This window comes from Apodemus sylvaticus, chromosome 14, assembly GCF_947179515.1.
Source record: "Apodemus sylvaticus chromosome 14, mApoSyl1.1, whole genome shotgun sequence".
Lineage (NCBI taxonomy): Eukaryota > Metazoa > Chordata > Mammalia > Rodentia > Muridae > Apodemus > Apodemus sylvaticus.
In genome coordinates this window covers 80699751-80726601 of record NC_067485.1, presented here as the reverse complement: position 1 = coordinate 80726601, position 26851 = coordinate 80699751, and the positions used below count along the sequence as shown (strand labels likewise).

Genomic DNA, 26851 nt, shown 5'->3' with positions numbered 1-26851 from the left:
ACTAAGTGGATTATGAAGAAGGTCATGAAGATGGGAGTGGATAGGCTGAGGAAGAAGGGGGAGTTGGAGAGGGTAATGGGGATGTGGTCATGTGTAATTATATGCATGTGAGTGGACATCAGAAACTGGACTTGATGGAATTTTCTTAGAGGACTCTAAGTTGGGGGGTGTGGGACCATGAAAGGCAGCCTGTTTTCTGGTTGAGCTAGACTTAACCTCCAGAGACTATGCAGATAATTCTGCAAGGGAAGGAGGCCCATTGGCCATGCTCCCAGAAACCAGGCCCCTGATACAAGGCCCTCAACTCCATAATTCTGTGGACATCAGTCATGTAGGACATTTCCCTTAACTCCAGGTATTCTGTCCAGACTCTTCCCCCACAGTTACCTCACAACAGCAAGGTATGTTCCTTCCTAAAGTATAAAAGGAGTTATTTCTGCCTTTTCTCTCTGTTGTTCTCTTCTGTATTCTTTTCTCTCTCCATTGCCCTCTTGGGCACTTCTCCCTTCCCCCTCTCACCTGGCCAGCCTCTAATTTTCACTTATCAGAACTCTCTGCCCACAATAAATGCTCTAAACCTATGGACTACCTCTTCTCATCTGGACCCACTATGATGGAGCAATGGAGCAGGTCTCCTTCTCAAGAGCTTTTTCTAGCCTCCTGCAGTGAAAACTATCTGGCTTCTAGCCAATGTCATGACCAAGCCAAGCTGCCTGCCCAAGCTAGTCAAGGCCATTCGTCCCTGCAGGAAGAATCTGGAGCTACTTCTTTCCCTCTTCTCCCTTAAGTTCAGGGCCAGACCAAGTCCAGTGGGCCCCCACTCTGTTTCCATCTCACTTGAGACATTCAGTCGTGTCTGCAGTGTCCAAGACTGAGAACTTTTCATCCCTGGCCTCTGAAAGGCCTTTCTTGGCCTTTGTGAGGCCTGGGACCTATGAACTCTGTCCTCCCAGCAACCCCAGGTGAAAATACAAGCTTCCCTTCTCCACACCCAGATCAGGGTCCTGCAGCTTCCCATAGCCTGATGCATGCCTGTTGGTTCCATGGGGAAACCTGCAGCCCAACACTTTCCGTCTGCCTTCCCCAGTGGCTCAGAGCTCTGTATGGATGTACACTCCCACTTTTAACCCACAGGTAGGTAGAAAAATGGGGATGGATATAGTAGGAGTTGGGGAAGTGGATAACATGATTGAAAACTGAAAAAAAGACTCAAAAATTTAATATGAAAAGGATGGGGAAACAAAATAAGCAAAAATAAAAGGTAAGACCAGCACAGAGAGAGTGAGGTTAAAATGTTTCCTCTCCTTAATAACAGAGATCGATTTCACCCCTATGTGAACAGGTCGTGTAACTCAACAGATAGAACTGAATGTAGGCCTGTCAGAAAGGGAAGCTCAGGAGATAATGGAAATTGTGACCAACCTTGGTGACCTACGTTGACCTTTCTTTCTGAAAGCTCTCCCTCTCTGCTGGTGACGTGATATCCCCAAACTTTGAGTAACATTTCCACTCAGTCCAAATCCATCATGGTGATGAAGACCTGAAACACTAGTTTCCTCTTGGATGTGCACAGCGCCAGTGTGTGAGTGTGTAAGTAGCTCTTCCTCTGCAACTATTGTAGCAATGTCTTCCTGCAGCTTCACTTTCCTCTTGTTAGCACTAAAAAGACAAATCCATCATGTACATATCACTTTTGTTCCCAAAATGCATTTTAGAAACACGTTTCTTTTTAAATGGTCACAAGAGTAAATGGAATGTCCTATAAAAGAACTTGTTTCACATTTATATGTATCAGAGCATACTTTATCATTTACCAGTAGAGATTTAGGTAAACTAAGAAACTGTCAAAGACAGTTTGACTGCAGATTACTTCAAGATAACTCCAAAGGTCAGAGTCAGAGTTAATTCACACAGTAGCAGAGGAGAGGTATTAGAATTGCCTCAGTTTGTTCATACTTGCCCCTCACATATTTGAACCTGTCAATGTGTCTACTTAAGTGAATATTGACAGGAAAATTCATAAAAAGAGAACTGTATTCATTAGAAAGCTAGATCTATACTTAGCTGAAATGGTAGAATGTCAGCTTTATTTTAAGGAAATATAAAAAGAAGAAAGCGACACTGCAGCAAGAGAAGAAATGTTACCTGTTCCCAAGGTTTATTTTTATTTTTATTTTTTTATTTTTTTATTCGATGTATTCTTTATTTACATTTCAAATGATTTCCCCTTTTCTGGGTCCCAACTTCCCGCAAGTCCCATAAGCCCTCTACCCTCCCCCTGTTCCTCCATCTACTCCTTCCCACTTCCCTGTTCTGGTATTCCCCTATACTGTTGCACTGAGTCTTTCCAGAACCAGGGGCTACTCTTCCATTCTTTATGGACATCATTTAATATGTGGATTATTTCTTGGGTATTCCAAGTTTCTAAGTTAATATCCACTTATCAGTGAGTGCATAACATGATTGATTTTTTGAGACTGGGTTACCTCACTTAGTACGATGTTCTCCAGCTCCATCCATTTGTCTAAGAATTTTATGAATTCATTGTTTCTGATGGCTGAATAATATTCCATTGTGTAAATAGACCATATTTTTTTTATCCATTCCTCCATTGAAGGACACCTGGGTTCTTTCCAGCTTCTGGCTACTACAAATAGGGCTGCTATGAACATAGTGGAGCATGTGTCCTTATTACATGCTGGGGAATCCTCTGGGTATATGCCCAGAAGTGGTATAGCATGGTCCTCTGGAAGTGTCATGCCCAGTTTTCTGAGGAACCTCTACACTGATTTCCAAAGTGGTTGCACCATCTTACTATCCCACCAGCAGTGGAGGAGTGTTCCTCTTTCTCCACATCCTTGACAGCACCTGCTGTCTTCTGAGTTTTTGACCTTAGCCATTCTGACTGGTGTGAGGTGAAATCTCAGGGATGTTTTGATTTGTATTTCCCTAATGATTAATGATGTTGAACATTTCTTAAGATGTTTCTCAGACCTACAAAGTTCTTCATGTGAAAATTCTTTGTTTAGCTTGGTACCCCACTTTTTAATGGGGTTATTTGGTTCTCTGGGTTCTACCTTCTTGAGTTCTTTGTATATATTAGATATTAGCCCTCTGTCAGATTTAGGGTTGGTGAAGATCCTTTCCCAATCTGTTGATTGACGTTTTGTCCTTTTGACAGTGTCCCTTGCCTTACAGAAACTTTGTAGCTTGATGGAATTTTCTTAGAGGACACAAAGTTGGGTGGGTGTGGGACCATGGAAGGCAGCGTGTTTTCTGGTTGAGCTAGGTTTAACCTCCAGAGACCGTGCAGATAATTCTGCAAGGGAAGGAAGCCTCTTGGCCATACTCCCAGACACTAGGATCCTAAAACAAGGCCCTCAACTCCATAATACTGTAGCCATCAGCCATGTAGGGCATTTCCCTTAGCTCCTGGTATTCTGTCTAGACTCTTCCCACAGTTACCTCACAACAGCAAGGTATGTTCCTTCCTAAAGTATAAAAGGAGTTGTGTCCCCCTGCTCCCTCTCTTGTTCTCTGTTGTATTCTTGTCTCTCTCCATTGCCCTCTTGGGCACTTCTCCCTTCCCCCTCTCACCATGACCAGCCTCTATTTTTCACTTATCAGAACTCTCTGCCCACAATAAATGCTCTAAACCTATGGACTACCTCTTCTCATCTGGATCCACTATGATGGAACCATGGAGCAGGTCTCCTTCTCAAGAGCTGTTCCTCCTGCAGTGGAACCTCTCTGTCTTCTAGCCAAGGTCATCACCAAGCCATGCTGCCTACCCAAGCTAGTCAAGGCCATTCGTCCCTGCAGGAAGAACCTGGAACTACTTCTTTCCCTCTTTTCCCTTAAGCCCAGGGCCAGACCTAGTCCAATGGGGCCCCACTCTCTTCTCACCTCGTTTATGACATTCAGTCATGTCTGCAGTGACCAAGACTGAGAACCTGTCATCCCTGGCCTCTGAAAGGCCTTCCTTGGCCTCTGTGAGGCCTGGGACCTATGAACTCTGCCCTGCTAGCTCCCCCAGGTGAACATACAAGCTGCCCTTCCCCACTGCCAGAGCAGGCTTCTGCAGCTTCTCATAGCCTGATGCATGCCTGTTGGTTCCATGGGGAAACCTGCAGCCCAACTCCTTGTGTCTGCCTTGCCCAGGGGCCCAGAGCTCTGTCTGGATGTAGGCTCCCACTTTTAACACACAAGTAGGTAGAAAAGTGGGGATAGATATAATAGGAGTTGGGAAAGGGGATAACATGAAGTTCCTGAATAGAATACAAATAGCTTATGCTCTAAGATCAAGAACTGACAAATGGGACCTCATAAAATTACAAAGTTTCTGTTAGGTAAAGGACAGTGTCAAAAGGACAAAACAGCAACCAACAAATTGGGAAAGGATCTATAGCAACCCTACATCCGACAGAGGGCTAATATCTAATATATACAAAGAATTCAAGAAGCTAGACACCAGAGAGCCCAATAATCCTATTAAAAATGGGGTACAGAGCTAAACAAAGAATTTTCACATGAAGAAGTTTGAATGGCTAAGAAGCACCTTAAGAAATGCTCAACATCACTAGCCATTAGGGAAATACAAATCAAAACAACCCTGAGTTTTCACCTTACACCAGTTAGAATGACTAAGATTAAAAACTCAGGAGACAGTAGGTGCTGGCAAAGATGTGGAGAAAGAGGAACACTCCTCCACTGCTGTTGGGAATGCAAGTTGGTATAACCACTCTGGAAATCAGTCTGTCTGTTCCTCAGAAAACTGGGCATAACACTTCCGGAGGACCCTGACATACCACTCCTGGGCATATACCCAGAGGATTCCCCAGAATGTCATAAGGACACATGCTCCACTATGTTCATAGCAGCCCTATTTATAATAGCCAGAAGCTGGAAAGAACCCAGATGTCCCTCAGTGGAGGAATGGATACAGAAAATGTGGTATATTTACACAATGGAATACTACTCAGTAATTAAAAACAGTGAATTCATGAAATTCTTAGGCAGATGGTTGGATCTGGAAAATATCCTAAGTGATGTAACTCAGCTGCAAAAGAACACTCATGGAATTCAGTCACTGATAAGTGGATATTAACTCAGAAACTCTGAATTCCCAAGACAAAATTCACATATCAAGTGACCCCCAAAAAGAAGGAAGGAGAGGTCCTAGATCTGAAAAGGCTTGTTCCAGCATTGTAGGGGAATACCAGGACAGAGAAGTAGGAGGGGGGTTGATAAGAGAATGGGCAGAGTGAAGAGGGTTTAGGGAACTTATGGGGAGAGGGCAACCAGGAAAGGGAATATCATTTGGAATGTAAACATAGAATACAGTAAATAAAAATAAATTAATAAAAGAAAAGAAAGTGGAAAAAACTCAAAAACTTAATATGAAAAGCATGAGGAGACAAAATGAGTAAAAATAAAAGGTAAGAATGCCACAGAAAGAGGGAGGTTAAAATATTTCTGCTCCTTAATATCAGAGATTGATTTCACCCTTATGTGAACAGGTCTTCTAATTCAACAGATAGACCTGAAAGTAGGCCTGTCAGAAAGGGAGGCTCTGGAGACAATGGACACTATGACCAACCTTGGTAACCTACGTTGACCTTTCTTTCTGAAAGCTCTCCCTCTCTGCTGGCGACGTGATGTCCCCAAACTTGGAGTAACATTTCTACTCAATCCAGATCCATCATGGTGATGAAGACTTGAAACACTAGTTTCCTTTGGGTTGTGCACTGCCCCAGTGTGTGAGTGTGTAAGTAGCTCTTCCTCTGCAACTGTTGTGGCAATGTCTTCCTGCAGCTTCACTTTCCTCTTGTTAGCACTAAAAAAGACAAATCCATCATGTACATATCACTTTTGTTCCCAAAATGCATTTTACAAAGACTTTTCTGTTTAAATGGTCATAAGAGTAAATGGAATGTCCTATAAAAGAACTTGTTTCACATTTATATGTATCAGAGCATACTTTACCATTCACCAGCAGGGATTTAGGTAAACTAAGAAACTGTCAAAGGCAGTTTGACTGCAGCTTACTTTAAGATAACTCCAAAGGTCAGAGTCAGAGATAATTCACACAGTAGCAGAGGAGAGGTGTTAGAACTGCCTGAGTTTATTCGTACTTGCCCCTCACATACTTGAACCTGTCAATGTTTCTACTTAAGTGAATACTGACAGGAAAATTCATAGAAAGAGAACTGTAATCAATAGTTATACAGTTATACTTAGTCAACTAAATATAATATATATAATAGTTATATTTATACTTAGCTGAAATCGTAAAATGTCAGCTTTATTTTAAGGAAATATAAAAAGAAGAAAGCAACACTGCAGCAAGAGAAGAAATGTTACCTGTGCCCAAGGTTTATTTTTTAAGGAAATTTATTTTACTGCAAATAGTTTGCAAAATTGGGTTAACCTGACATACACATCCTATTGGTTTCAGGAAGACTTTTTTCACTATATATTTGGGTTACCATCACATTTATGAGTACTTTGTTTTCTGGGACTCAGTTCAACTTACATGTTTATTTGTTCATATAGTGCTGCTGTAACATTTAGCTTGTCATGGTAGCACTGCTGGTATACGCCCAGCTTGAATCTTTCAATATCTTCATGTTCTTGGGCTCTACAAAGGCTGGATTCCATGTCTCTGAGTCTGCTTTTCATGTCTAATATTTTCAAAGTAAAAGCTTTCTCTTTCCTCTGCTCCGATTGCTCGTGAGCTTTGACAGCTGTCTAAAAGGAATCACATGCTACATATGAAAACGTTTGCTGGTAAGATGGGTAAAGGCACCTGGTGCCAAGCCTAATGGCCTGAGCTTGAACCTTGGGATCAACATGGTGGAAGGACATAACCACCTCTCTCTGCTTATCCCCTGATCTCCACATAATATGTAATTAAAGAAAATACAAGAAGAAAGGAGGAGTGGCCCCTTGTTCTGGAAAGGCTCAGTGAAGCAGTATTCGGCAAAACCAGAACGGGGAAGTGAGAAGGGGTGGGTGGGAGGATGGGGGGAGAGAGGGGGGTCTTACGGAACTTTCAGGGAGTGGGGGGCTAGAAAAGGGGGGATCATTTGAAATGTAAATAAAAAATATATCAAATAAAAAAATTAAAAAAAAAAAGAAAGTGGAACAATCTTGCATTACAGGAAGGATTGCAAACTTATACAATCAGTTTGGAAACCAATCTGAAATAACCAAAATATGCTCCACTATACTACAAGGGCACTTACTCAACTATGTTCAATGCAGCTATATTACTAATAGCCAGAAACAAACCAGATGTCCCTCAACTGAAGAATGGATACAAAAATGGTATATTTACTCAAGGTATCAAAAATGGGACATTTATTCAGATATTGAAAACAAGGGCATAATAAAAATTTCATTTCCAAATGGATGGAAATAGAAAAAATCCTCAGTAAATTAACCCACAAGAAAATGCATAGTATGAACTCACTTTTATTAGCCATAAAGGTCAGGATACCAATGATACACCTCAAATAGTGAAAGATGTTAAACAAGAAGGGAGCGTGAGGAAGGAAGAAGAGAGGCTACCATGGAAGGGTAATAACCTGCAGGAGGAAGAAACAGAGCAGCCATGTAAAGGGGCGAAGGAAAAGCAGAGAAGTGGGCTACTCCAGTTGAACAAGAGCAGCCAAATTGGAACAGAGAAATGGAGTTATCTGTGGGAGGGAGATTCTAACAGCATGGAGGGTAGGCAGTTGTGCAGCATAAACCATACTGCTTAAAGCATACTAAAATATAAGGCTGTGTGTGTGTGCCTTTCATTCAGGAACATAAGTGGTCTAAGGTGGGAAGGAACCTTGCAATTCCTTAAAGTATTTATAACACAATAGCCTACAGTGGGGATATGAAAGCAGAAATGGAAATATCCTATAACCAGGCAAGGCTCTCAGTGGAGGAATTAGGACTTCAACCCACCCACAGCCCTTTTGACTCAAAATTTGTCCTGTTGTACACATGGCTCTAGCTGTATATGTAGTAGAGGATTGCCTAAGGAATCAATGTGAGAAGAGGTCCTTGGTCTTATGAAGGCTTGATAGATTCCCCAGGGTAGAGAAGTTGAGGGAGAGGAGGTGGGAGCAGAGTGGGTGGATGAACACCCTCACAGAAACAGGGGGAGGGAGGATGGAATAGGGAGTTTCTGGGAGGGGGGAAACCAGGAAAGGAGATAACATTTGAAATGTAAGTAAAGAAAATATCCAGTTAAAAGCATAAAAATACCTTTCCTGTCTAAAAGAAATGCAGGGACAAAGGATGAAGCAAAAACTAAGGATGAAGCAAAAACTAAGTGAAGGCCCAACTTGAGATCCATCCCATGTCAAAACACCTGTCTCTGACACTATTAGTTCTACTCTGTTGTGCTTGCAGGCAGGAGCCCAGCATAACTGTCCTCTGAGAGGCTCCACCCAGCATCTGACTGAAATAGAAGCAGATACCTACATCCAAACACTGGATGAAGTTCCAGGACCCTTATGGAAAAGTTGGAGGAAGAATAGAGCCCTACATGGGATAGGAATTCTACAGGAACTCTTAGAGAGTCAACTAACCTGGACTCTTGGGAGCTCTCAGAGACTGAATCAACAACAAAAGAGCATACATTGGCTGGACTAAGGCTCCTGGCACATATAAACCTGTGTGGTTCAGTCTACAGTGGGTCACCCAACAACTAGAGCAGAGGCTGTTGCCTAAAGTTATTGTCTGTCTGTGAAATCCATTCCACAAAAGGGCTCCCTTGCCTAGCCTCAGTGGGAGAGGATGCACCTAACCTTCCAGAGATTCACAGCACCAGGGTAAGGGAATATGCCCAGGGCCCCACCATCTCAGAGGAGAAAGGGAAGGGAGATAATGGGATGGATTCTGTTAGGGGGCACCTGGAGCGGCAACACTTGGGATATGATTAAATACAAACATCATATAAATGTAAAAAATAAAATAATATTTGTTTTCAATACCCTATGCAATAAATAATTACCTTTTTAATGAAACAGGTTTCTCTTTGTTTATCCTGGCTATCGTATGTCTGTTTGATCCTATGTCCTCAAATTCACAGAGATCTACATGCCTCTGTCTCCTGTGTACTAGGGTTAATAAATAAGTTTTACCTGCACCACCACTGGCAGGTAAAACTTATTTTTAAAATGAAAATTCTATTATACAGTTAAAGACTAAGGCCTTGTAGATACTAAGAAACTACTTGATCATGAAAGTAATCATATGAATACAAAAGTTTCTACTAAATAATGAACTTTACGAACAATATAATGTCTGTATACAGTTAAATTGTCTGCAAGCATCTATACTTTGCCAAGCAATCCTAAAAAATTAGATGATCTTTTTTTGTTTGGTATTTTTCAATATAGGGTTTCTCTGTATAGCCCTGACTATCCTGGAACTCACTCTGCAGACCAGGCTGGCCTCAAACTCAGAAATCTGCCTCCCTCTGCCTCCCAAGTGCTGGAATTAAAGGCATGTGCCACCACCTCCTGGCCTAGATGATTCTTTAAAACATTTTTAATTAGATATTTTCTTTATTTACATTTTAAATGCTATCCCCTTTCCTTGTATCCCCATCAAAAAAAAAAAAAAAAAAAGCCCTATCCCATGCTCTCTTCCCCTGCTCACCAACCCACCCACTCCCACTTCCCTGTCCTGGTATTCCCCTACACTGAGACATCAAGCCTTCTCAGGACCAAGAGCATCTCACTGATGTCTGATATTTTCTTAGGAATTATGTTTACTTAATAGTGTAAACAATAATTTTAAACCGAATATGTAGATGACTTATTTTGACAAGTCTGTAAAACAAATTGCTGTAAATGAAGAAAAAACTTTCATGGAAAATGTACATTGAAAATACAGCTCACCACGTAAAAAAGCACACTGAAAGATAACTATATTAACCTGTGAAATTGCAGAGATTTTTTTCAAATTTTCCTCTAGTTGCAGTCTGGATTTTTCTTCAATCTCTTGCTTTAACATTTCTGCCTCTCTGCGGTCTATCATATTCATTGATCTGTGACTTTCAAGGATTAATAATTCCTGTTTGAGCTTCTCCTCTCTATCTTCAGGCATTTTGCATTTCTCCTGGATGTCTGTCACAGCTAAGAAGTTCTGTTGCAGAGACTGGAATTTGTTTTCAAGTCCCTCATAGTTCAATAACACTTGGTTTAGCTTTCTTGTGGCAAGATCAATCTGCATCAAGAAATTAATACTGCTTATAGATGAAAAAGTTGACAGGAAATAATTTTTATTTTTTATTTTTTATTTTCTATATTCTTTGTTTACATTCCAAATGATTTCCCCTTTCCCGCTTCCCTCCTCCCCATAAGTCCCATAAGCCCTCTTCCCTCCACCTATTTCCCAATCAACCCCTCCCACTTCTCTGACCTGGTAATCCCCTACATTGCTGCATCAAGCCTTGATAGGAAATAAATTTAAGACTTAAACCATTATCAGGAGAGAAAGTGAACTTCAAAGTTGAAGAATGTACTTGCCTCCAAACTTGGCAAAGTAAGTTTGATCCCCAGAACCCACATGGCAGGAAGGAGGGAACTCATTCCCACTTGTTCTCCTCTCCTTTCACATGCAAGCCATTATACATGCATGCCATAACAAGTGTATGCAAACCTGTATACCCTGAGAGAATAATGTATTCACTATTCTTTTAAGAATAAGCTTTGATTAAAACACAGTTTAGTCAAGCTCTGTAATACTGAAATATGAACAGCTTCATTTTCAGTCTTCTCCTGGGTAAAATAAATGTGTCTTTTCAATATAAAAAATTTGAGAAAAGGAGCATGCCATGGTTGTCTCTGGAGGGGTGCCACCAGAGCCTTACAAATACAGAGGCAGATGCTACCAACCAACTATTGGACTGGGCACAGGGTCCCCAATGTTGGACCTGAAGGATGGTCCAGAGGAGCTGAAGGGGTTTACAGCACCATGGGAAGAACAATGATTTTGGCCACCCAGATGCCCCAAGACTCCCAGGGACTGAACCATCAACCAAGGGACACACAAGGTTCCAGCAAAAAATGTGGCAGAGGAAGGCCTTGTTGGGCATCAGTGAGAGGAATGGTCCTTGGTCATGTAAAGATTCAACAGAGACTCCAACAAAGGGAAACTGAGGGGGTGGAGGTGGGAGTGTGTTTGGTGGAGGGTCATATACATGGAGACGGGGGAAGCAGGAGGAGGAGGGGGAGGGATATTAGGGGAGGGGGGATATTGGGAAAGGTTTTACCATTGGCAATGTAAAGGAAGACGATATTCAACAAAAAAAGAATTTGAGAACATGTTCTCTATTTTCTGATATACTTAATACAGCTTATTATATTTATTTCTAGCTCATTTATTGGCAAAGGCAATAACATGTTATGTTGGACCACATAATTTTCATATCATACAAAATGACTTTTAATATTGGAAATTCAGTCTACTGCCTTGACTGTCTTTGACATATTACCTCAATTTCATGACTTTCAAAGTTTCTACAATATAGTATTGTCTTCTTGAAGTAAGTTAAACTATTTATTCTGTGATCCTTGTGTTGACATGTTAAGTGTATTATGCTTCCATACTATCTTGACAAAAAGTAAATGCAGAAATTTAAGAGAATGGAGAATCTGTAGCTTGATACGTGATTTAGGATTGATTCAAGTGTATACAACCAGGTTTAATTTATTGTTGTTGGAAAACGGTTTCACTATATAGCTTTGGCTAGCTAGAACTTGACAGGCAGACAAAGCTGACCTCAAGCTCACAAACATCCCCCTACATCTGCCTCTTTAGTGCTGGAATCAAAGGCATATGCCACCTTCCCATAGACCTGGCATTAAGTCACAGCCAAGTGTAAAGACAGAAGTAAATGTATAGCATATATATGTGAGTAGAAAAAGACTCAATTACTTCTGGTTATAAAACTTTTACAATTCTTTGTTTCATGGGTAAAATAACTGAAAGCATTATAGTAACTAGTTTTTCACTCTGAAACCAAGTAAAACATACCTTTTGTTTTAGTGTAGTAATTTCATCAGTTTCAGATTGATTAGCATTTAAATCTTCAGGACAAGTAAACTTTCCATTTTCTTGTTCATTTGAGTTCTTTTGTCTCATTTTAGAAATGTTCTTCATGCTGGGGAAAATGATCAGAGAGAGAGGCAGAGACAGAGACAGAGACAGAGAGAGAAACACACACACACACACACACACACACAGAGAGAGAGAGAGAGAGAGAGAGAGAGAGAGAGAGAGAGAGAGAGAGAGAGAGAGAGAGTTTTTAAAATTTATTTGAACGATGGGGCTTCTATGTGGCTACAGACAATAGTGAAGTCTAGTTCTTCTTGCCTCCACCTCCCATGAACTCAGATCTCAGGCATATATCACCATGCCCATCTCCTAAAGTATAATTATGTAATCACTTTATAACACAGGATAGATTTATTACATAAATGAAGCATGTGTATAAATTTTTCAAACCTGCAAATCCCAGGGGCACATGCTATTCTGGTTTGTTTTAGTATTCAAAACACAGAAAAAACATGAAGATTGGTGGTGTGGGAAGAGAGAATCTGGGAAGAGTTGGTTGAGGGAAAAGAATGTAAACAAAATAATGCTATGTGAAATTCTTATATTAGTTGGTTGTTTTGATATTTATTTTTATTTTATTGATAGAGAGAAAGGGGAAATTCCATCTAACTGTTGTCTGCAAAAACTGATTATAGCTGAAATATAACTACCATAGTAAAATGTTGAAGAGAGTATTCCATTCAAATAGTACTAAGATTCAAGCAGGCGTTTCTACACTAATATCTAATAAAAATAAACTTCTAACAAAAATTAACAAAAATAGATAAAGTAAGAAAACTCTTTCTGTGCTCAAAGCACTGGTGGACCTATAACGCAAGCACAGTGAGATTAGTGGTTAAATTAGGGAAAGAGGTCCAGCTAATGAGTTGGGAAAATGACATGATAGTATACATAAGAGTTATAAAATTCTACTGTATAAATTCTACCAATAATATATTCAGAAGTGTGGCAGGATACAGAATAAACCTGCACAAATCAATAGCTCCTTTATACACCAACAACAAATGTAAGAGAAAGAGATCATGGATACATTCCCATTCACAGTAGCCTCAAAGGAAATGAAATGTCTCAGAATAATCCTAACCAGGTAGAAGGATATTCACAATTAAGTCCTTAAAATTCTGAAGAAATAGACAGAAAAGACATTTGGAAATGGAAAGACTTCACATGGTCGTGAATTGGTAGAATCAAATTGTGAAAATTACCATTCTACAAAAAGCTATTAAGTATTCAATGCAATCCCCATCAAAATAATCTTTTCCTTTACAAAAAAGAAAATGGAAACCATATGGTACCAAAAACATTTGAGCAAAAAACACAATGCTGGAGGAATTGCTTTCCAGAGCCCAAGATAAATTATCAAGGCACAGTAATACAACTAATAGGGTTTTCCCACAAAAATAGATACATGGAAAGAATCTGAGAGTTGAACATATGTACATGTAACGCCAGCCACTTAATATCTGACAAAGATACGAAAATCATAAACTGGAGAAAAGAAAGCATTTTCAACAAATGATGCTGGGAAAATGAGATGTCCACATGTAGAACTAAAAAACAGACCTGTATCTGTGCAAATGTACAAGGATTAACTCCAAATGGGTCAAAGACTTTATCTGAAATATATAAAGTTTCTTTAAAATATATATATAAGAAATCCCGAAGAATACAAAAGCCAATAATGAGGAAAGGCAAAAAACACTTAAAGAAATACAGGAGAACTTTGGTCAACAGGCTGAGGTCATGAAAGAGGAAACACAAAAATCTCTTAAAGAATTACAGGAAAGCACAAACAAGCAAGTGAAGGAGCTAAGCAAAACCATCCAGGACCTAAAATCAGAAGTAGAAACAACTAAGAAAACTCAAAGGGAGACAACTTTGGAGATAGAAAGCCTTGGGAAGAAATCAGGGGACATAGATGCAAATATCAACAACAGAATACAAGAGATAGAAGAAAGAATCTCAGATGCTGAAGATACCATAGAAACCATGGACTCAACAGTTAAAGAAAATGCAAAATGCAAAAAGCTTGTAACCCAAAATATTCAGGAAATCCAGGACACAATGAGAAGACCAAACCTAAGGATTATAGGCATAGATGAGAGTGAAGATTTACAGCTTAAAGGGCCAGCAAATATCTTCAATAAAATTATGGAAGAAAACTTCCCTAACCTAAAGAGAGAGATGCCCATGAATATACAAGAAGCCTACAGAACTCCAAACAGACTGGACCAGAACAGAAATACTTCCCGTCACATAAAAATCAAAACACCAAATGTACTAAACAAAGAAAGAATATTAAAGGCAGTAAGAGAAAGAGGCCAAGTAACATATAAAGGAAGACCTATCAGAATCACAGCAGACTTTTCACCTGAGACTATGAAGGCTAGAAGATCCTGGGCAGATCTCATGCAGACTCTAAGAGAACACAAATGCCAGCCAAAACTACTATATCCAGCAAAACTCTCAATCACCATAGATGGAGAAACTAAGATATTCCATGACAAAACCAAGTTTACCCAATATCTATCCACAAACCCAGCCCTACAAAGGATAGTAGGATGAAAACACCAATACAAGGAGGGAAACATCACCCTGGAAAAAGCAAGATAGTAACCTTTCATCAAATCCAAAAGAAGTTAACCAATCAAATTTAAAAAATAACTTCAAAAATGACAGGAAGTAACAATCACTATTCCTTAATATCTCTTAATATCAATGGAGTCAATGCCCCAATAAAAAGACATAGAATAACTGACTGGATACGTAAACAGGACCCTACATTTTGCTGCTTACAGGAAACACACCTCAGGGTCAAAGACAAACACTACCTTAGAGTAAAAGGCTGGAAGACAATTTTACAAGCAAATGGTCTCAGGAAACAAGCTGGAGTAGTCATTTTAATATCAGATAAAATTGACTTTCAACCCAAAGTCATCAAAAGAGACTCTGAGGGACACTTTTTGCTGGTCAAAGGAAAAATACAACAAGAAGAACTCTCAATCCTAAACATCTATGCTCCAAATGCAAGGGCACCTTCTTTCGTAAAAGAAACTTTATTAAAACTCAAAGCACACATTGCACCTAACACAATAACTGTGGGTGACTTCAACACTGCACTTTCCTCAATGGACCGATCAGGAAAACAGAAACTAAACAGGGACACAATGAAACTAATTGAAGCTTTGGACCAATTAGATTTAACAGATATATATAGAACATTCTATCCTAAAGCAAAAGAATATACCTTTTTCTCAGCACCCCATGGTACCTTCTCCAAAATCGACCATATAATTGGTCACAAGACAGACCTCAACAAATATAAGAAGATCGAACTAATTCCATGCCTCCTATCAGATCACTATGGAGTAAAAGTGGTCTTCAATAGCAACAATAACAACTGAAAACCCACATACACGTGGAAACTGAACAATACTCTACTCAATGATACCTTGGTCAAGGAAGAAATAAAGAAATAAATTAAAGACTATTTAGAACACAATGAAAATGAAGACACAACATACCCAAATCTATGGAACACAATGAAAGCAGTGCTAAGAGGAAAACTCATAGCCCTGAGTGCCTCCAAAAAGAAAATGGAGAGAGCATACATTACCAGCTTAATGACACACCTGAAAGCCCTGGAACAAAAAGAAGCTATTTCGCCCAGGAGGAGTAGAAGGCAGGAAATCATCAAACTCAGGGCTGAAATCAATCAAGTAGAACCAAAGAGAACCATACAAAGAATCAACAAAACCAGGAGCTGCTTCTTTGAGAAAATCAACAAGATAGATAAACCCTTAGCCAGACTGACCAAAGGGCACAGAGAAAGTATCCAAATTAACAAACTTAGAAATGAAAAGGGAGATATAACAATGGAAACTGAGGAAATCCAAAAAATCATCAGATCCTACTACAAGAGCCTGTACTCGACACAACTGGAGAATCTGGAGGAAATGGACAATTTCCTTGACAGATACCAAATACCAAAATTAAATCAGGACCAAATAGATCATCTAAACAGTCCCATAACGCCTAAAGAAATGGAAGGAGTCATAGAAAGTCTTCCAACCAAAAAAAAGCACAGGACCAGATGGTTTCAGTGCAGAATTCTGTCAGACCTTCAAAGAAGAGTTAACACCAATACTCTTCAAACTATTCCACAAAATAGAAACAGAAGGAACACTACCCAATTCCTACTACGAAGCCACAATTACGCTGAAACCAAAACCACACAAAGATCCAACAAAGAAAGAGAACTTCAGACCAATTTCCCTTATGAACATCGATGCAAAAATACTCAATAAAATTCTTGCCAACTGAATCCAAGAACACATCAAAACGATCATCCACCATGATCAAGTAGGCTTTATCCCGGGAATGCAGGGTTGTTTCAATATACGAAAATCCATCAATGCAATCCACTACATAAACAAACTCAAAGAAAAAAAACCACATTGTCATTTCATTGGATGCTGAAAAAGCATTTGACAAAATTCAGCATCCTTTCATGCTTAAAGTCTTGGAAAGAACAGGAATTCAAGGCCCATACCTAAACATAGTAAAAGCAATATACAGCAAACCAGTAGCAAGCATCAAACTAAATGGAGAGAAACTTGAAGCAATCCCACTAAAATCAGGGACTAGACAGGGCTGCCCCCCTTTCTCCTTATCTTTTCAATATTGTACTTGACGTACTAGGTCAGGCAATTTGACAACATAAGGAGGTCAAAGGGATACAAAGTGGAAAGGAAGAAGTCAAACTGTCATTATTTGCAGATGACATGATAGTCTACCTAAGTGACCCAAGAAACTCCACTAGAGAACTCCTACAGTTGATAAACAACTTCAGCAAAGTGGCATGTTATAAAATCAACTCAAGCAAATCAGTGGCCTTCCTATACTCAAAGGATAAGCAGGCTGAGAAAGAAATTAGGGAAATGACCCCCTTCACAATAGCCACAAACAGTATAAAGTATTTTGGTGTTACTCTTACCAAACATGTGAAAGATCTGTATGACAAGAACTTCAAGACTCTGAAGAAGGAAATGGAAGAAGACCTCAAAAAATGGGAAAATCTCCCATGCTCATGGATCGGTAGAAAAAATATAGTTAAAATGGCCATTTTGCCAAAAGCAATATACAGATTCAATGCAACACCCATCAATATCCCAACTCATTCTTCACAGAGTTAGAAAGAGCAATTATCAAATTCATCTGGAATAACAAAAAACTCAGGATAGCTAAAACTATTCTCAGCAACAAAAGAAAGTCTGGAGGAATCAGTGTCCCTGACCTCAAGCAATACTACAGAGCAATAGTGTTAAAAAACTGCATGGTATTGGTACAGTGACAGGCAGGAGGATCAATGGAACAGGACTGAAGATCCAGAAATGAACCCACAAACCTATGGCCACTTGATCCTTGACAAAGAGGCTGAAAACATACAATGGAAAAAAGATAGCCTTTTCAACAAATGGTGCTGGTTCAACTGGAAGTCAGCATGCAGAAGAATGGGAATTGATCCATCCTTGTCTCCTTGTACTAAGCTCAAATCCAAATGGATCAAGGACCTCCACATAAAGCCAGACACTCTGAAGCTAACAGAAAAGAAACTGGGGAAGACCCTTGAGGACATCGGTACGGGGAGAAAGTTTCTGAACAGAACACCAATAGTGTATGCTCTAAGAGCAAGAATTGACAAATGGGAACTCATAAAATTACAAAGTTTCTGTAAGGCAAAGGACACCATCAAGAGGACAAATCGGCAACCAACAAATTGGGAAAAGATCTTCACCAATCCTACATCAGATAGAGGGCTAATATCCAATATATATAAAGAACTCAAGAAGTTAGACTCCAGAAAACCAAACAACCCTATTAAAAAATGGGGTACAGAGTTAAACAAAGAATTCTCACCTGAAGAACTTCGGATGGCAGAGAAGCATCTTAAAAAATGCTCAACTTCATTAGTCATTAGGGAAATGCAAATCAAAACAACCCTGAGATTTCACCTTACACCAGTTAGAATGGCTAAGATTAAAAATTCAGGAGACAGCAGGTGTTGGAGAGGATGTGGAGAAAGAGGAACACTCCTCCACTGCTGGTGGGGTTGCAAATTGGTACAACCACTCTGGAAATCAGTCTGGCGGTTCCTCCGAAAACTGGGCACCTCACTTCCAGAAGATCCTGCTATACCACTCCTGGGCATATACCCAGAGGATTCCCCACCATGTAATAAGGATACATACATGCTCTACTATGTTCATAGCAGCCCTATTTATAATTGCCAGATGCTGGAAAGAACCCAGGTATCCCTCAACAGAAGAGTGGATGCAAAAAATGTGGTATATCTACACAATGGAGTACTATTCAGCCATTAGAAACAATGAATTCATGAAATTCTTAGGCAAATGGATGGAGCTAGAGAACATCATACTAAGTGAGGTAACCCAGACTCAAAAGGTGAATCATGGTATGCACTCACTAATAAGTGGATATTAACCTAGAAAACTGGAATACCCAAAACATAATCCACACATCAAATGAGGTACAAGAAGAAAGGAGGAGTGGCCCCTTGTTCTGGAAAGACTCAGTGAAGCAGTATTTGGCAAAACCAGAACGGGGAAGTGGGAAGGGGTGGGTAGGAGGACAGGGGGAGAGAAGGGGGCTTTCGGGACTTTCAGGGAGTGGGGGGCTAGAAAGGGGGAAATCATTTGAAATGTAAATAAAAAATATATCGAATAAAACAAAACAATATATATATATATAGGTTTAGGAGAAGAATTTATGCATAGGACTTCATTGGGGAAGGTGGTTTGAAAAAAACCACCAAGGGAAGAGGGGACTTGCTTTAAGATATTGTCTTATAGCTAAAATGGAGTTATGTTGCACAAAGCCCAGAGACCATCACAGAAAAGAAAGAATGTAGGAGGAAAAAGAGGAGATCTATTTACTGCCATCTTCTGGTCACTTCAGTCATTACAATCAAGGATGACTAGGCAAAACTCAATGAATGATCAGGGAGAGGGAAGGAGTTTATGGAGTCTCACCCTTCCCTTGTGAACTACTGGCATGCAAGATGCTGGGAGAGTAATCATTGCTTTCAGCTGTATATCCATGGGTGTGCCAACCAGGCTACCCACCCATGGTCATAATTAAACTCAGTGGGTCACGAAACAAAACAAGAAAGTGGAATGTAAGGAACAAATCTGTAATAAAGAGTGGGGATTAACAAGAGGTAGGAGAGAAACTAAAGAGAATACAAGGGTTAACAGTGATAAGAATCAATTTATACATTTCTGATATTGTCAAAAAAATTACAACTTGTTCATCAGAACACCCATAGCCGGCATGATTAGAGCTGAAGTGAGATCTGGGCTGTGCTCAACTTACCCAGAGACAGCAACTGGTGAACATATGCACAGTTATTCAAAGTCCTGAGAATGAGAGATGGATACTCAGCTCCAAATAGGAAAGTTACAAAAACAAACTGCCTAAATACACCCAAGGCTCAGACAGCATCAGAGAGGAGTCAGAAGGGAGGTCAGATCAGAGGGTGAGGAGGAGTACTGTGAAATGTTGTCTTCCAGACTTGGCTATCACACTCATGAACTGCCAGTAGACCTACACACAAAAACACTAGCCTAAATTTCAGCACCAGTCTAGTAGATTATCTCCAGGCCTGTCTTAATCAGGGTTTCTATTCCTGCACAAACATCATGACCAAGAAGCAAGTTGGAGAGGAAAGGGTTTATTCAGCTTAGAATCCACATTGCTGTTCATCAACAAAGGAATACAGGGATGGAACTCAAGCAGGTCAAGAAGCAGAAGCTGATACAGAGGTCACGGAGGGATGTTTTTTTTCTGGGTTGCTCCCCCTGGCTTGCTCATCTTGCTTTCTTATAGAACCCAGGACTACCAGACCAAGGATGGCACCACCCACAAGGGCCCTCCCACCTTGATCACCAACCAAGAAAATGCACCACAGCTGGATCTCATGAAGGTACTTTCCCAACTGAAGCTCCTTTCTCTGTGATAACTCCAGCCTATGTCAAGTTGATACATAAAATCAGCCACTACAATTGTCCCCTTGTCAACCTGACATACAAACAAATCACTATTAAGCCTCAACCCCTAGTTTCTTATTCATCCCCAAGACCAAAACAACTTTAAAAGTCCCACAGTCTGTACATATTAAAAGTTTAATCCTTTTTAAAAAATCCAATCTCTTTTAAAATCCAAAGTCATTGTACAACTAAAATCTTTTAACTGTGGGCTCAATTAAAATACTTTATTCCTTCAAGAGGGCACAGTCACAATCAAAAACAAAATCAAACTCCAATCGTCCCATTGTTGAGATCCACTCAAGATCTTCTAGTGTCCTCCAAGGGCTTGGGTCACTACTCAAGACTTGTCCTTTGTAGCACACAGCTTGTCTTCTAGGCTCCAGATGCCTGTACCCCACTGCTACTAATGTTATTGGAGATCATCTCATGGTACTGACATCTCCAAAACACTGCTGTCTTCCCCTGTAACTAGACTTCACCAATAGCCTCTCATAAGCTTTTCTCTTCATAGATAAGCCTCAGCTCCTTTGAATTACCCCTTCAGTCCTGGGCCATCAATTGCAAGTGAGAAGGCACCTTTCACCAATGCCTTTCCACTGTCTCTCACAGTGCCGAGCCTCAGCTGCTCTTCATGACCCCTTCATGCCTTCAAAACCAGCACTACCTTGGGTGACTCATATACATTACCAAGGCCAACCACAGTACAAGGTACAACATTGACTATCTATGGGACACAGCCTCTGTGCTCTCAGAAAACTCTTCTCAATTGATTTCACCTCAGTGATGCTGGTCTCTTCTTAATCACCACTAATTTCGTAGTTCCAGCTAACCAGCATTGATAGTCCCAGTAACACAAAGGCATTCTTCCATAGTTCTGTTATCATGTTAATCACAGCAAATTCTTCAGTCCCAGCTAACCAAAACCACAGAATCATCACAATCAAATAGCAATGACCTTGATAAGAGTCTTTAACCTTCCCTCTGAAATTTCAAAAGCTGGGCCTCCATCTTCTGCACTGTTCTCAACATTATCTTACCCAACATCATCTTCCTACAAAACATCCCACGAGGCTCTTAACACTGAATGGTTCTTTTAGCACAAAGTTCCAAAATCCTCACATAGTCCTCTGCAAAACATGGTCAGGATGTCAAAGGAACACCATTCCTGTAACCAATTTGTTTTAGACAGGGTTTCTATTCCTGCACAAATATTATGACCAAGAACCAAGTTGGGGAGGAAAGGGTTTATTCAGCTTACATGTCCACATTGCTATTCATCACCAAAGGAAGTCAGAACTGGAACTCAAGCAGATCAGGAAGCAGAAGCTGATTCAGAGGCCATGGAGGGATGTTACTTGCTGGCTTGCTTCCCCTGGCTTGCTCACCTTGCTTTCTTATAGAACCCAGGACTACCAGACCAGGGATGGCATCACCCACAAGGGCCCTCCCACCTTGATCACCAACCAAGAAAATGCACCACAGCTGGATCTCATGGACTCACTTTCCCAACTGAAGCTCCTTTCTTTGTGATCATTCCAGCCTATGTCAAGTTGACACACAAAACCAGCCACTACAAGGCCTCAACTCTTACTGAATTGTTATTACAAGATGACAATTGCTGGAGTAAGAAAAACTTTTCTTTCTCACTTGCTTCATTTATTTGTTTTATTTTCCCATGATAAGACTACTATTATGGTAGTTTGTACTGGCACCTGGGAGCTGAGCCTGTGCTCTGGATCCCCATACACTCAGCACACACCTAGAGGAACCTGGGCCACCTGGGAATTCTGATACATCCAACGAACTGGAATAAAAAAACATCCTGGATCAAAAAATGGAAATAAAAACATTAAAGAAAACATGATGTTAGACAACCATGGAGTTACAGAATAAAACAACATCATCAATAGAATAAAAGAAATAGAAGAGAGAATCTCAGGTGTAAAAGATACCACAGAAGACACTGACACAACAGTCAAGGAAAATACATAAAGAAAAAGCTTCTAGGTCAAAATATTCAAGAAATCCAGGTCACAATGAAAAGACCAAACTTAAGAAAAATAGGTATAGAAGAGAGTAAAGATTTCAAACTCAAAGAGACAGTAAACATCTTCAACAAAATTATAGAAGAAACCATCCCTAACATAAAAAAGAAATACAAATAAACATATAGGAATTTTACAGACCACAAAAAATATTGGGCCAGAAAATAAATTCTTCCTGTCACCTAAAAATCAAACAACAAAATGAACAGAACAAAGAAAGAATATTAAAAGTGGTAAAACAAAGAGGTAAAGTAACATATAAAGTCAGACCTATCAGAATTATTCCAGACTTCTCAACAGAGACTCTAACACCCAAAGATCCTGGGCAGATGTCATACATATCTTAAGAAAACAAAGGTTGCCAGCCCAGGCTACTGTACCAGCAAAACTCTCAATTACCATAGATAAAGAAATGAAGATATTCCATCACAAAACCAAATTTATACAATATCTTTTCATTAACCCAACACTACAGAGAATAATAGAAGAAAAACTCCAACACAATGAGGGGAAGCTAGAAAGTACCCAGATGTCCCTCAAAAGAGGAATGGATATAGAAAATGTGGTATATATACACAATGGAGTACTATTCATCTATTAAAAACAATGAATTCATGAAATTCTTAGGCAAATAGATGGGACTAGAAAGTGTCATCCTGAGTTAGGCAACCCAGTCACCAAAGAACACACATGGTATGCACTCATTAATAAGAGGATGTTAGGCCAAAAGCTAAAAATAAACAAGTTACAATTCACCCAGCACAGGAAGCTCAAGAAGAAGGAGGACTTAAGTGAGGGTGCTTTGGTTCCTCAAAGAAAGGGAACAAAATACTCACAGGAGCAATAAGGGAGATAATGTGTGGAGCAGAGACTGAAGTAATGGCCAGCCAGAGACTGCCCTACCTTGGGATTGATCCTATCAACAGTCACCAAACCCGGACACTACTATGGACAACAAGAAGTATATACCAAAAGGAGCATGCCATGGTTGGCTCTGGAGGGGCCCTGCCAGAGCCTTACAAATACTGAGGCAGATGCTAGCAACCAACTGTTGGACTGGGAATGGGGTCCCCAATGGAGGAACTGGAAGGTAGTCCAGAGGATCTGAAGGGTTTTAAAGTCCCATGGGAAGAACAATGATTTCGGCCACCCAGACGCCCCAAGACTCTCAGAGACTGAACCATCAACCAAGGGACACACATGGTTCCAGCCAAAAATGTTTCAGAGGAAGGCCTTGTTGGGTATCAGTGGGAGGAATGGTCCTTGGTCAGGTAAAGGCTCAACAGAGGCCCCAACAAAGGGAAACATGGGGAGTCCCCGAGTGGGGAAGGTGGGAGTGTGCTGGGTGGAGGGGCATGTATGTGGAGGCAGGGGGAGGAAGGAGGAGTTGGGGGTCTTTGGGGAGGGGGAAAATCAGGAAAGGTTTTTCCTTGGGCAATGTAAATGAAAATGATATTCAATAAAAAAAAAAAAAAAGAAAAAAAAAACAAGAGAATGAAGAGAAAACCCTCAAGCACAAGGGAACAGCAGAAAATTTCCTGAACAGAACACCAATAACTTATGCTCTAAGATCAAGAATAGACAAATGGGACCTTATAAAACTACAAAGCTTCTGTAAGACAAAGGACACTGTCAATAGGAAAAAATGCAATGAACAAATTGGGAAACGATTTTACCAACCCTACATCGGATAGAGGGCTAATATCTAATATATACAAAGAACTCAAAAAGAAGACTCCAGAGAACCAAATAACAATATAAAAAAGGGTGTACATAGGTAATCAAAGAATTCTCAACTGAGGAATACTGCATGGTTGAGAAGCACCTAAAGAAATGTTCCAAGTCCTTAGCCATCAGGGAATTGAAAATCAAAACAACCCTGAAATTCCACATCACACCTGTCAGAATGGCTGAGATAAAAAACTCAGGTGACAGCAGTTGCTGGAGAGAATGTGGAGAAAGAGTAACACTCCTCCACTGGTGGTGGGATTACAAGCTGTACAATCACTCTGGAAATCAGTCTGGCAATTCTTCTGAAAAATGGAAATAGTACTAGGGAGGACCCAGCTATACGACTCCTGGGTATATACCCAGAAGAAGCTCCAACAAGTAATATGGACACATGCTCCACTATGTTCATAGCAACCTTATTTATAATAGCCACAAGCTGTAAACAACCCAGATGTCCCTCAACAGAGGAATGGATGCAAAGAATGTGGTACATTTACACAATGGAGTACTATTCAGCTATTAAAAACAGTGAATTCATGAAATTTTTAGGCAGATGGATGGAACTAGAAAATATCCTGAGTGAGTTAACCGAATCATTAAAGAACACACATGGTATGCATTCACTGATAAGTGGATATTAGTCCAGAAGCTTTGAATACCTACTGTACAATTCACAGACCAAATGAACCCCAAGAAGAAGGAAAACAAAAGTGTGGATACTTTGATACTTCTTAAAAGGGAACAAAATACCCATGGTAAGAGATACAGAGAGACAAACTGTGGAGTAGAGACTGAAGGAAAGGCTATTCAGAGACAGCTCCACCTGGGGATCCATAAAACATACAGTCACCAAACCCAGACACTATTGTGGATGCCAAAGAGTACTTGCTGACAGGAGCCTGATATAGCTGTGTCCTGAGAGTCTCTACCAGTACCTGACAAATATAGATGTTGGTGCTCTCAGCCAACCATTGGACTAAGCACAAATTCCCCAATGGAGGAGCTGGAGAAAGGACACAAGGAGCTGAAGGAGCTTGCCGCCCCATAGTAGGAACAGCAATATTAACCAACCAGTACCCCCCAGACCTTCCAGGGACTAAACTACCAGCCAGAGAGTACACAAAGAGGGACCAATGGATCTAGGTGCACATGTAGCAGAGGATGGTTTTGCTGGACATCAAAGGGAGGAGAGGCCCTTGGTCCTTAGAAGGCTAGATGCCCAAGAATAGGGGAATTTCAGGACAGGGAAGCAGGAGTGGGTGTGTTGAAGAGCAAGGGGAGAAGGAATTTGGGTGGGGTGTTTTCAGGGGGAAACCTGGAAAGTGGATAACATTTGAAATGTAAATAAAGAAAATATCTAATAGTAATACCATAAAACTCATCAGACCATGCTACAAAAGCCTATACTCAACAAAATTTTGTTTTATTTCCAAGAAAATTGGAAAATCTAAATATGGATGATTTTTCTAAACAGATACTACATACTAAAGGTAAACAAGAGCATGTAAACTATCTAAACAGGCCCATATCCCCTAAGGAAATAGAAGATGACATTAAAAAGCTGGCAAACAAAAACAGCCTAGGGCCAGATGGCTTCTGGGCAGAATTCTATCAGCCCTTCAAAGAAAAGCTAATGCCAACACTCCTCAAACTATTTCATGAAAGTAAAACAGAAGGAGCACTACCTAATTAATACTGTGAAGCCACAATTACTCTGATACATAAACCAAACAAGGACCCAGTAAAGAGAACTTCAGATCAATTTGACTTGCAATCATCAATGGAAAAGTACTCAATAAAATACTAGCAAACCGAATCTAGGAACATATCAAAGACATCATTCAGCATGACCAAGTAGGCTTCATCCCAGGGATGCAAGGTTGGTTCAATATATGAAAATTCACTAACTATATAAACAAACTCAAAGAAAAAAATCAATGCTCATCTCATTAGATGCTGAAAAAGCCTTTGACAAAATATAACACCTCTTCATGTTAAAAGTATTAAAATAATCAGGAATGCAAGTCCCATACCTAAACATAATAAAAGCAATATGCAGCAAACCAACTGCCAATATCAAATTAAATGAACAACTTTTCATTGCTAAAGTTACATGTTCCTGCTCACTACTATGACTGCAGCCATTAAACCTCTTGATGGAAAACTTGTATAAATAGAGAGAAAACCTGTATTTGAAATAAATATAATCTCTATCTTAATTTCAGAAAACTGCAACTAAAATGATTATGTCTATTTATTTGTGTATATAATAAACTGAAGGACATGTGGATGAAAATGAGGCCAACCTACTATAGTGCCTGGGAGAGAAACAGGTACATCAGTCACAGAAAAGAGGAGGTCTGGATACTACAACATTAATGAATTCAAGAACCAGGGGCTTTTTGTGGTGAACAGCTCTAGGTCAGCAGGGCCTTCCGCCCTTCCTCCACCCCACTTCCCAGAGCAGTGGAATAACTGTCAAGCACTGAGATTACCATGAAATCTTAGCGACAAAGGTCAGCATACTAGTCAGTAGCCCTGCGAACATTGGCAGTTCCTCCTACTCCTAGACACTGGGGCCACTTAGGGAAGCTGACACATTTCTTTCTCCACCTGCCTCCCAGCCTGCCCCTTTCCCCTGACCCCCAGCCCCAGACACCTGTCATTGCTGTCTCGGTCATTGATGTCATTTTTCCTAAGTATGAGTCTGTGCTCTACTATGGCAACATCACCCTGGGTAGCAGCCTTGTGGATCTTGCTGAAGGCTTTGTAGCTTTTGATCCCTCTGAGGGAAGAGAGGCCAGTACCACTCTGACATGGCCTGCGAAGGACTCCCTCTGGCTGGTGGAGGATCCAAGGGAAGATGGCCTTTGATTCTAG

The 26851-nt window shown here is 40.2% G+C and overlaps 1 protein-coding gene across 4 annotated transcripts in view; it reads right to left on the bottom strand.

Moving 5' to 3' along the window:
* Positions 1 to 26851, bottom strand: part of LOC127664664 (ankyrin repeat domain-containing protein 26-like) — a 288298-nt gene that overhangs the window by 228732 nt on the left and 32715 nt on the right. For all 4 annotated transcript variants that reach the window (XR_007973218.1, XR_007973219.1, XM_052156740.1 and 1 more), the window contains exons 3-7: positions 12046 to 12172; positions 9943 to 10233; positions 6536 to 6750; positions 5600 to 5836; positions 1423 to 1659 (exon numbers count right to left, since the gene is read on the bottom strand). Coding sequence is in view for 2 of the 4 variants with exons in the window: in XM_052156740.1 (XP_052012700.1) it covers positions 1423 to 1659; positions 5600 to 5836; positions 6536 to 6750; positions 9943 to 10233; positions 12046 to 12171 (1106 nt within the window). In the remaining 2 variants the exon portion in view is untranslated. The remainder of the gene's footprint in view (positions 1 to 1422; positions 1660 to 5599; positions 5837 to 6535; positions 6751 to 9942; positions 10234 to 12045; positions 12173 to 26851) is intronic.